Source organism: Penicillium cinerascens, assembly GCF_028974065.1.
Source record: "Penicillium cinerascens strain IBT 15544 chromosome Unknown scaffold_4_segment0_segment0, whole genome shotgun sequence".
In the NCBI taxonomy this organism is placed as follows: domain Eukaryota; kingdom Fungi; phylum Ascomycota; class Eurotiomycetes; order Eurotiales; family Aspergillaceae; genus Penicillium; species Penicillium cinerascens.
In genome coordinates, this window is record NW_026695297.1 from 2,524,789 (window position 1) to 2,536,856 (window position 12,068).

Here is a 12,068-nt window from a genome sequence, read left to right on the forward strand (position 1 = left end):
GAGCTACTGGCGATAAAGGAAGCCCTACGGACGTAGGATAGGTATATCGATAATAGCACCTATACCACCGTTATCACCGACCATGAGGGCAACCGCTATTTATCCGCTACGACGATATATAGTAAAAGGCTCGCCTATTAGGTCCCGGAGTTCTAGCAATATAACCTAGATATCCAGTACCGGAAAGGTGCTAAGGTAGTTATACCGAACGCCCTAAGCTAATGGCCAGACTTTATCGGCGACGGCCCAGCGAATATGGTAGATATAGCGGAAGGGCGGTTATTATTAAATATAGCCCGCGCGGTCCACGGCGTCGTGGAGAAGGACTAGTTCGACGCCACGATAGCTTTCCTTAAGATAGGAAGTCTGCCGGAGGAGCCGTCGATACGCCGCGCTATACGAGTATATAGCCACCAACTAACGTTAGGTGAGGGCGTATAGGATACCCTAACCTACCGATACGAGGACGGTAGTGCGGCGCCATAAGTAGGCGTCGACAACCGCTAAGAAGTCGTCCAACGACTGCACCGCGAGTATAGGCACCTAGGGTGGCCCAGCCTTCGCGGAATTATGAAGATATAGGCTTAGTGGCCGACGATTCGCGCGGACGTTGATAAGGCTATCTGGACCTACCCTAACTACTAGGTGTCGTAAGGGTCGAAGGAGGCCCTATAACGAGAATCCGCGCGATATTTGGTATAGGCGGGTATACGACCATTCGAGCGGTGGGGCGTGGACCTCATTAGTCGATTACCAGAAACTCCGAACGGGAATCGGTGGATTATCACCGCCATCGACTATGCGACCGGTTAGCTATATGCGAGAGCGGTGCTAGAGGCCACTAAGGAGACTATCGCGGATTTCCTGCATAAGGCGATATTTATTAACCATAGCGCGCCTCGAGAGTTTATTATAGATAACGGGGCGAATCTCCTCGCGGATTCCGTACGGTATTATGTACAGCAATTACTAGCACGCCACCGCAAAATAACCCCCTACCACCCGCAAACGGATAGGAAGGTCGAGAACTTTAACAGCACCCTTAGACGAATCCTGACGAAGATGCTAATGGGCAAGCCGACCCAGCTATAGGATAAGTATCTTAGCTAGGCCCTCTTTGTAGCGCGGGTGCGGGAACACTAGACGATAGGGTTCTCGCTATTCTTCCTTACCTACGGCGAACACCCTTATATACCAGAGGATTGGTATACCTTAGAGAGCTCGTCGACGGAACGCATTATATCCTAGGACGCGAAGATCGCCTTAGTTAGGAGTGCGCGGTCCCGAGCGAATGAGCTACTACTTAATAGGGCCATCTAGGCGGCGATGGTCCGGGATATGAAGGTCGAGAAACATAGCCTCGCTATCGATATATAGGTGCTGGTTCGGAACGAGAGCCATCAAAAATTCGAAAGCCATTAGTTTAGGCCCTATCAAATCATTAAGGCCCACCCCCTAGGCACGTACGTATTAGCAGAACCTAGCGGCCGTGTCCTACGCAACCTGATCTATAGGAACCGCCTTATTCAGGCCTATATCGACGACCCAAGCCAGTTATAGTCAACCTTAGTAGCGAACCGCTAACTCTAGTGGGTTGGCCTCTTATTGGAGCACCCCGACGCTGTGCGGGAGGTGATCGACGCTATAGATACGGCGGCGGTACGGTATTCGGAGTTGGCATCGATCCTACGGAAGATGTGGGATGAGTTACAGCGTTCCGGAGTACGCTAGCGTTTAGCGGGGGAGGGAGAGGTTACCAACGCGAAACGAGCGTATAAGGAGGCGGTGGAAAAGGCCCTAGCCTGCGGGCGCAGAAAGTCAGCAAAGCGCGTAAAGGAAGCACGCTAGCTAGAATAGGAGGATACTAAAGTTATCTAAGAAGAGGCTATAGTAAAGCAACCAGAATCGGCAACAGTCGAGCAGCCGGAGGATAAGTCGCTAGGAATAGAGAGATTAACTAGGTAAAGGGGATCTCGCGGCGTAGAGGATACGGATCATTAGGATAACTAGGTCGGCCAGGGAGATACGGGAACGAAGATAAGAACGCGTTAGGGACCACGAAGGCTAGGAAAGAGACCACTTAGGACAGCGAGCAATAGGTCGAGGCCGAAGCTATAGAGACGCCCTACTTATTCCGCAGGAAACGTAGATACTGGGGAACCGGCGGCGAAGATATATAACCCTAGAGGACGGGCAGAAGGCCTAGACTGCCTCTAAAAGGGCTCCAGTAGACCTAGAAGCCGTCGAGAGAGTCATACTAGGTAGTAGCAAAGGACTAAAAGGAAGGGAATAACATAAGTTTATTCAAAATCATCAAGATATACACGGAAAAGAGAATCCGTACGGAAAAACTACATACAGAAATAGATCACTCCTTAAGATCCATTATCTCACCCTAATCTTCAACAAGCTCCTCGGTTTCTTCTCTAGCTAGATTATCCGCCTTACGAAGCAGCACCGCACGGTCATACGATATACGCTCTAGGGTCTAGTCGATGTGGAAGAGGGCGGTTAAGACCCCCCTTACGACTCTAGCCCTAACAAAAAATAGCGGAGACTAGTAGATTAGGCTAGAGGGAGGCACAACGCGCGACTAGGCACTAGGGGGGCTAGACGCAAGAGCTATCTAGATAGGCCCTAGGGATATAGGAGACATCGTAGATCCCTTAGGTCTAATAGATGCCCCTTCACCCTCGACCAACGGCTCTAGAATAGACTCTAGAACGGATGGGACGTTACCACCACCTACGCGAGAGGACCCCTCGCCGCGAGACTTCCGTGGAGTACCTTCGCTGAAGACGAAATTAGGGAAGGTCTGCACGAAATAGTCTCGGACCTAGGCCAGTCGGTCTACGCGTAGACTTCGCCAAAGCCCACGATTGGGCCCAGAGTCCGGGCCCACGGCCCAACCCGCGTGGGCTTTGGGCTCAACCCTCCGGGCCCGAGCCCAACCCATAGCCCACTGCGGGCCCCCAATGGGCCCCCTCGAAAGCCCAACTTTTCATAAAATCAAGGTCTTGGCGGTCATAAAGCTGCTGATTCACCTAAATAAAATACTGTACCTTACGCCTGTTTTAGTCACTACTATAACTTCTTCAATATTTAATGTATTAACACCCTGAAATTAAGAGAAATTTACTGGTATTCTAATATAATAGATTCAGTAATAGTTTAATTACTAGATATAAGAGTAAAAGAATCATAGCCTTACGCTGTTAGTAGGATATTTGAGGAAAGGTGGGGGGTGGTTGCAGGAATATATATTTAACACAACGTGGTTTAAATATATCTTTATGGATGATCTCAAGAAATCTTTATTACTTTACTTTCCAACGTACGCTTAATAAGTTCTGGAAGCTTTGGCACTAGTATTCTGACGACTGTCAGAAAATAGAGTGCAATTCGATATAGTGTCGAATCGTATAAGGTATACTATAGTTTCTGCTTCGATCCTTTGCGGTTCGGGTTCTACGCGGTTCGATATTAAGATTAATTAGGCTCTAGATGGGCTTTTGCGGGCTTTCATGGGCTTCTGCGGGCTTTCATGGGCTTCTGCGGGCTTTCTGTGGGCTTTTATGGGCTTTTGTGGGTTTTTTGTGGGCTTTTGTGGGCTTTCTGTGGGCTTTTGCCGGCTTTCTGGGCTTAACCCTCTAAAATAAGCAAGCATTAACCAATCATATAGTATTAACCAGGCTTAGCGGGCCTAGTTTCCGATGTATCAATATCCTTGATTAATTATTGTTTTGTAGGTCTACAGACGACTGGCGTCCTAAAGATTTTAAGTATGTTCTACTCACACTGTCCTCACTTTCCCCTTACCGTTTTTTTGCCTTACAGCTATGTCTCAGAGTCAGAATTCTGAGGTTTTCTCTTCATCTATCTATGAGAGTGATATTAATAATATTACTTACCTTACTCCTGAGAACGCGCAGTTATTCACACCTGATCCTTCGAGCAGTCAGCAGATATTTGATTCCTTTGATACTGAGTTTCTTCGACCACCTCCTCTTCCTCCTACGATACCTCCCTCTCTCACCCTTGTTGGTCCTGGTCGAAAGAAAGGCTTTGCTCTCTATGACATAGAAATGCATTCTGAGTGGGTGAACTGGTGGCTCGAGACTGGCTATAGGAAGTCAAGCAAGATACGATGGGACTCAGTCCACCTCTCAGACATCTGGAAGCAATTTCATCAAGTAGCTAATACCTCTGATGGTGCACTAAAGGTTATGTGTAAACGCTGTGGTCAGATTCTTGAGCATCCCTATTCTTTTAAGCTAGGGGGAACAGCTCGGCATGGAACCTCTACAATGCTAAGGCATATCAAAAGCGCTAGCTGTCTAAGATCTTCCAACAATAGCGCACAGAAATCTGGCCTAACAAAGTTTATACAATCAAAGGTAAGTGATTATCTCCTGATTTTGATTTTATCTTACTCTCCCCTAGGGTTCAATAATAGCGAATAAGAAAAGCTTTACCCAAGAGGCTTGGGAAGAAAAGCTTCTTATCTTTCTTACTATTGCTCGTCTTCCATTTCAGCTCATTGAACATCCTGAGTTCTTTAGCCTCATTCAACTCGCCCAATCCGCTTCATCAATGCCAGATATTCCCTCCGCAAAGACTATTCGTCGTCGGCTACAAAGCTCTGTTCAGCTAAGACAGCAGGATATCCTCCGAAAGCTTCCTGATAATACAAAGCTTTCAATTGCACTTGACTGCTGGACCTCCCCATTCTCTTAGGCATTTATGGCTATAAGTGGCTACTTTATTACTGAGGATTGGCAGTGTTGTGAGGTCCTTCTTGGGTTTGAACCAATTTATGGAAAGCACTCCGGTGCTAACCTAAGCGCAGTTCTCTTGGGTATTCTACAGAAGCATCAAATCCAGAACCGAGTACTTGCAGTGACTACTGATAATGCTTCAAATAATGATACTTTGATAGCTGAATTACAGAAGTCACTCCCAGAGGATACTACGCTGATTAGGGTTCCATGTCTTGCTCATGTTATTCAATTAAGTTTGAATGATTTACTTGGACATATGAAAGCGATTCCGATTAATGACACCACTGATACTCAGTGGACAGAGCAGCGATCTCAGTCTGCCCGGGCAAACACAAAGAAAGGAGATATTGCTACTACTCTAAGTAAGGTAAGATGCTTTCACCTAACTTTCCCTTCACTATAATATAGTACTAATATCTAAAATAGGTTCGCAACCTTGCTATATTCATTAATGCAAGCCCTCAGCGCCGGGAGACCTTCTTCACACTCCAGCCAGATGCTACAAAGCTTGTTCCAATCCAGGATGTGAAAACCCGCTGGAACTCCACATACCTAATGCTTCGACGTGCAAGAAGACTTCAGTCAATCTTTATACCCTTCTGTAATGAATGGGATCGAAGTGATCTTCAACTGAATGATGAAGAGTGGCGCCAGGTTGACTATCTTCTTTGGATTACGCAACCTTTCTACGAGTTTACCACTGAGCTCTCAAAGACTAAGGATGTGACTTCCCATCATGTCTTTAGGATATACAACCTCCTCTTTGAGCATCTTGAGCAGTCGATCTCTCAGCTAGCAAGAAAGAAGGCGCGATGGAAGAAAACTATGCTTCAAGCGCTACATGCTAGCCGGGCAAAGCTAGACTACTATTACTCTATGACAGATACCATCCGTGGTGATCTTTATGCAGTATGCACTATGCTGGCGCCAGAAAATAAGTTTAAATTCTTCCAAACCAAGGACTGGGACGATGAGTGGCGCACAAGATACAGAAAAAGCTTCAAGGACTTCCTAGCACCCTACCAAGAATATGTTACTGGGCAACAGTCCTCACCTATCTCTCAGGGTTCTCTTAGAAAAGGCTCACGCCTCGGACTCTTGCTTAACAAGCGCAAGCCTCAGTCAACTGAACCAAAGGATGAAGTCACAGGATATCTTGATACTGGTATATTACTTACCTTGTTTTATCTATAGGAGTACTAATATATTCTAGAGCCTATAGACTCCTTACCTCTTGACTTTTGGAAAGCTCACCAGCAAAAATACCCAGCAATTGCTGCCCTTGCAAGAGATGTGCTTTCAGTCCCTGCGACTGGTGCTGGGGTTGAACGGCTGTTCAATACTGCCCGAGATATCTGTCACTATCGCCGAGGTAGATTACATGCAGTAACTATCCAAGAGCTAATGATGTTTCTCTGTGTATCAAAGTTTGATATAGATGAGGAGCAGGCATCATTTCTAGCTGACTCATTCTCTCAAGATGATATTGAAGCAGCAAAAGAGGAAAAGGAAGAGATGCCAGATCAGTTTGAACTTGATCCAATCAGTGATAGTGAGGAGCGCGCCCAGGAAGAGAGAGAGGGAGACACTAGTGATTCTTCTGAAGATGCAGTCCTCGCTCTGCCAGTCCCTGAGGAGGGAAGCACTCAAATACGTCAGTCAGTTCGATCGCGGAAGCGTCCTCGGCAGGAGGACGATCAATGGTCATATCATTAATGATTGACACTATAGCGAAATCAAGCCTATTTTCTGACGGCCGTCAAAAAAAGCTAGTGTTAGAGCTCCTAGTCCCTAACCCCTTTTCCGAGTAAATTCTGACGGCCGTCAGAATTCTAGTGCTATAGCTTCAAGAATTCATTGAACGTATAAGCAAATGATTTTGCACTAATTAGATTAGTCCCTTTAGAACTAGTAAGCTTCTAAATGTATACCTTTAAACTAAGGCTTCCATTGAAGAAAATTGAGAGTAAAGTAAAGGAAATACTCAAAAAAACAGGCGAAAACTGCATAAATTATGCAGTCACGAGTCTCTGCTTTGTTTGCATTGTTTGGGGCCCATTGGGGGCCCGCAATGGGCCCGCGGGCCCATAGGCAAAGCCCACGGCCCATCGTGGGCTCAAAAACTGGGCCCAAAGCCCAACCCATTTGCGGGTTGGGTTGGGTTGGGGTCGGGTTGGCGTGGGCTTTGGCGAAGTCTATCTACGCGAAGGGAACAACGGATACCGCTGCCGGTCGAGCCATAGTTTATATATACGCTAGCTAAGAGAGGCTTGGTATCTATACGGGCGATCCTGTAGGAGGCAAACGGTCCGTGGCCCTTCTAGTAGTCCTTATAGTCCTCACTAGTAGGGGTAGTGTGACCGACGCGTTGGGCTAGCGCAGCCAAGAGCTTATAGGACTTCGATACGTCCTTATACTTCGGCATTCTATCCGCACCTATACGCTAGTCGAGGTTAGGGGTCGCTGCTATAATATAGGTAAGAACCGCTTATTCGTCTTGGCTACGAACTACTAAGCTATCTAGGTTGCCATCACTCGTTAAATGATATTTAACGAGGGGGTTAGTAATGGCTACAGTAGAAGACGAAGCTAGAACGGATAGTGATGCGATAGGAACCGCGACTAGCATTGGCACAGTCGCCAGAGGCGTAAGGGAAGCTACTAACGGCGCTGTCTCCGGTGCGGAGGTCTCGCTGTCTCCGGTGCGGAGGTCTCGCTGTCTCCGGTGCGGAGGTCTCTAAGGAAGACGGGGGATCGAAGATACTATGGCTAGGTCGCGAAGACGCTGGATGGGAGCGGCGGGACTTAGAAACCCAGTTCGAGCGCTGGGAGGGTATCGTAGGCGCGACCCTAGGCTAAGGACCCCGGCGAGGCGTGCGTGGCACTGCGGGCACCGCCGAGCCCTTAGCGGGCGGATCCTCTAGGCCAAGTGCTAGGATCTCTTCATCCAGGGAGGAGAGAGGAGATTCTTCTCCTAGACCCAGAGCAGACGCGGCCATCCCGGCAGCAAGAGAAGCTTCTATCCCCTCGCCTTCCACGACCGTGGGATCAACCGTATGGCCCCCAACAAAGAACTCGTTGGCGATGGCTAAGCCCTAGGAGATGGCTTGGTCGTCGGCGGTTTCAGTGGGCGCAGTATACGGGTTGCCTATACAGGGGCCGTTAACGACAGTCCTCAACATGATGGGGACAGGGCTTACCGAAAGGATCCATCTGACGAAGTGGTCTCTGAGGGCGACCGCGAGATAGGGGTTTCGCAGCTTCAGAAGCCGCTAAACGAGAGAGGTTGGTCCGTACAATGTCACGTACGGCAGGAGGGAGGCTTTCAAGAGAATCTTCCAAAAGACCAGTGTTGGTGGATATGGGAAAGAAAAACAGGAGATGGTGATGAGAAAACATGGTTGTCCCGAGAGCATGCCTCGAAGTAGGGTTGCGGTGTCGCGTGTCTGTCTGTCAAGGTCTGTAGCTCGTGTCGAACTTCTGCGAGGGCGGCACTAAACTCTTCTTTGACTTCCCGAAGCTCTTTCTTGTGAGATTCATCTCGCTGTCTGATCTCTCTCCTGAGTTTGACCAGCTCCTTTACGAGACTGGCGATGCTCGGGTCCTCGTCCTCAGCTGAGGAGTCGTCCGAAGTTGCTGAGTTACGCTCTTCTTGTTCAGTAGTGGTTTTCTTCTTTTGTTGTTGGGACCGCGTCTTCCTTTGTTCGATGTCGATCTCCTGCTCTCGAGCGTAATTGTTCGGCGGCCTGGTGGTGCGTCTCGGTCTCGACAGTCGCGGTGGCGAATCTTCATGTTCGTCGCGGTCGGGCGGTTCAGGGGTTCGCATCGCGGCCCGTCCCGCCATCACTCACAGATCGGTACAGGAAGTCGGTATTGCCGCCACCTGGCACTCCGCAAAACTCGATATTCCGATCTATGTACAGTAGCTTGCTTCTGGTGCAACTCAGTGTGGGCTCCCCAGAGTTCCGATTGTCTAGATCGCTCTGAATGAGATCTCCGCCAAGTACCTCTTTCCTATCTGCGATACAGTTGAGTGCCTTACAGTAGAATTCGAAAACAGATTACCCCCCAGACACACGGGCTTTCTTTCCCCGCGCCCCACTTTGACCGCGCTAAACTGGATTCGGTCAGGAAAAGTCCCACAATCTTGTCTCGAAGTATTTCTTGTAGATCACTTGAATTACGGTAATTACAGGTTTCGGCGCTAGCCAAACATACTACCCTTCAATTGAGCCTAGCATGGAGTTTAGGCTTTACATCGATCGCGTCAAATTTGTGGATCCCCTCCCCGGGTTCTTTCCTTTTAAAGCGCATGAAACCGCTGCACCGTGAATACGACGTTCCTGCAGTACACTGTGCACAGATAAAAGGCCAGTCGATCCAATCAAATGGTTTTTAAACTGTTCTTCATTACTTGCTAGAAAATCGTGGCAGCAAACGAACTCAGCACAACGCTCAAGGATGTATTTGATTTGGCCGTCTTCTCCCAATTGTTGGAGATGGATGAGGAAGAAGATCGAAAGATTAGCTCAACATCACTTTATGGCTTCATTGAAAGTGGCGAGGAGAAGGTGGATACTATGGATCACGCCCTGTAAGTCAACATCCTCCAAGCGAACTTGCCTATGTCTGCTACAGTTGGCAGTTCTCAGTATGAGGCAATCTAGCAGTTGAACCGGCATCCTAATAAATGAGCTCTCATGAATTGGTCAAGAGAAGACTTCATTTCTCTGGTTTCCATTAGTGAATCACTCCAGGAATGTGCCGTGGCGATGGGTTTCTACAAAGTCCACGAAAGTTGTGAAAACATTCGAAGGGCCGGTGCGATGATGTGTCAACCTGGTGAAACTGCGAAGGCAATTCAGTTGGCCTGTCTTTTCTTCATTGAAGAAGAAATTGACATCCTCAATCATAATATTTTATATGCCCGCAGAGCGATCGATTTCTTCTACAAGACATAATAGCTACAATTCACGAGCGAAATTGAGGGCGATGCCTGCTTGTTCTTTTTTTGAAGTTTCTTTATGTAGTAGTTTCTTTGAAAAAAGAGACTATGACTGAACTAGGGTTTGCCGCACTTTGGTCAAATGTAGTTGAAACCTGTATTTCAGCTAAGATATTAGACGGGTTTAAGCTTTGAAAGGGGGAAAGCCGAGGGGTCCTCAAAATTGACGCAATCGAAGTAAAGTTCAAAGTTCAAGCTAGGCTCAATTTGGCAACAGACCATCGCGACGAGTGTGTTTGGCAGCGTGTTTCGCCAGAGCGGGAACATGTAATTACGGTAATTTAAGTTATCTACAAGAAATACCTCAAGAAAAGATGGTGGGGATTTTCTCTGACCAAAATCCAGCTTGGTGCAATCTGAGTGGGTCGCCGGGAAAGAAAGCCTGTGTGTCCGAGGGGTAAACTGTTTTCGAATTCTACTGTACCAGCTGCCTCGCGTGTCAAGGCGGTGGACGCCATCTTGGATTTCGCAGAGGCATCCCAACGGTTTCAAAGTCGCGCGCCATGAGGGCAGCAATCACAAACGGCATCTAGGCCACGACAGGCCTCGGCGAGGCTCTAAGTCCGTCTAAGAATTGGTACATTCTACCTGTACATACATGATTATATGTAGTTGTGGTAGCCTGCATATCGCTTTCAATTTTGCGAGGGGTCAGGGTAAATGAAGTCATACATACATACATACATACATACATGCTGTAAGGCACTTCAGATATCCGATTTCTTTTCCACTTTCACGAACATGTATGTATGACCTTCTCTAAGTTAAAATGACGTAGCCTGAGTGGAATGTTTTGCAAGGATTTTAGTCTGCCAGCCTATTTGCTGAAAGCGATCTTCAAGATATGCTGCCGCTTTGTCAAGCATAGCAGCGCCACCCACGCATGCTTTGGCCTCAGGGTGCTGTGCAAGTCCACTGAGTGTAGTGAACGACCGCGTAGGGCCTGAAGCATGCTTCCCATCCAATAGCACAATTGGACAATAGAACATAGAGCTTGCGTGAGCAGCAGAATTTTGGTGCTGTTCAAGAGAGGTCGTTGACGCGAAAGTCTTCGTATAGTCACGACAACGTATATTTCCCGGTGCAGCCTTTTCTTCTAGCTCGAGATAAATCAAATTCAAGCGCGTCACAAGTGATACTGATAAAGATGCATCTGAAGAGGTGCTGTTTGGCGTATAGATAGTTTCAGTATCTGAACTACTATCTGATGATTCACCATAGACGTGACCAAAAGCGTTGATAAGACGCTGGTCGGATATAATGCAATCAGTGTCATATGCGTAGATCAGATTGTTAAGCTTTTCTCTATCCAGTCCAGAGGCACATGCCCCGCTTTCAAGGTGATGTAGCAGGGAGGATTGGCACTTGAACTGTTTCTGGCAACGTGCATCGAAACACTTCAAGTTACTGATGGGATGATGGACCAATGAGCGTTGGTGCTGCTGTAAGGCATCTTTGTTTAAGAAGTTCCGGTTACACTCATCACAAATGAGTGTCTCCTTTTGTTTCGGCCGGATCGTGTGCTTCTTATCCCGAAGGTGTTGCTCGAGAGCTACCCCGCTTGCAAAGTCTCGCTCGCAGTCACAGCAACAAAACTGGTCGACGTGACCGGCAGTCTTCTGATGCCGAATCAGATCGACCGGCAAATCGAAATGTTCGTTGCATGAGCGACAAAAGCAATGAGTGGTAGAACTTCGATGTTTAGTCAAAAGTTTCAGACTCCGGAAGCGTTCTTTGCAATGACCACATTGCCAAGGATGGATAGCAGTGATATGTTGCTCTAAGCCGTCGGATGTCGTAAATTTTCGAACACAATAGGCGCAGTCTCGGCTGTGAGTCTCTCTCCGATGTTGCCTGAGAGCCGTTCTATGTCCGAATTGTCGACTGCACTCGCAAGTAAACATGGTTTGCTCAGCCCGAAAATTTGTTGGTGGATTTGGAAATATTTGGGAACAGATGCTATGGTGGATTAACCTCGCAAATCGAATGCGACTGAGCACTGAAGAGTTGGATTAGACAAGCAAAGGATCCGATAGCGAAACAGCAGAGTCCCGAGATTTATAACACGGGCTTTTTCAATCAGTGCGCAATAGGAAAACAAGACAGAAAGAGATACGCCCAATCATGGACAGATCGCTTTCAGAGATCATTCCAGTAAACTGTGTGTTTATATGTGGTGGCTCCGAATACGACCCTGTGCGAACTGGCCAATCAAAAATCAAAACGTTCATTCTTTGGCTTTACCGGCATCACCGGTTGAGTTGCATCAAGTATTTGTCACT

General features: G+C 47.6%; 3 protein-coding genes across 3 annotated transcripts; 2 read left to right on the forward strand and 1 right to left on the reverse strand.

Annotated features, from left to right (window-relative positions):
- Positions 1-1,326: 1,326 nt before the first annotated feature.
- N7498_008925 (uncharacterized protein) lies at positions 1,327-1,706 on the forward strand (the record flags this gene model as incomplete). The annotated part of the gene is given in 3 exon segments (XM_058455987.1): positions 1,327-1,344; positions 1,423-1,559; positions 1,571-1,706. 3 exon segments carry the CDS (start codon positions 1,327-1,329, stop codon positions 1,704-1,706), a joined length of 291 nt encoding a protein of 96 aa, XP_058305975.1.
- A 5,930-nt stretch (positions 1,707-7,636) lies between these two features.
- Positions 7,637-8,625, reverse strand: N7498_008926 (uncharacterized protein; the record flags this gene model as incomplete). The annotated part of the gene is made up of 3 exons (XM_058455988.1): positions 7,637-7,876; positions 7,982-8,053; positions 8,179-8,625. The coding sequence occupies 3 exons, from the start codon at positions 8,623-8,625 to the stop codon at positions 7,637-7,639; spliced, it is 759 nt and encodes a 252-aa protein (XP_058305976.1).
- Positions 8,626-9,093: 468 nt separating this feature from the next.
- Positions 9,094-9,448, forward strand: N7498_008927 (uncharacterized protein; the record flags this gene model as incomplete). Its single annotated transcript, XM_058455989.1, has 3 exons — positions 9,094-9,129; positions 9,203-9,375; positions 9,427-9,448. The coding sequence occupies 3 exons, from the start codon at positions 9,094-9,096 to the stop codon at positions 9,446-9,448; spliced, it is 231 nt and encodes a 76-aa protein (XP_058305977.1).
- Between the last annotated feature and the right edge of the window lie 2,620 nt (positions 9,449-12,068).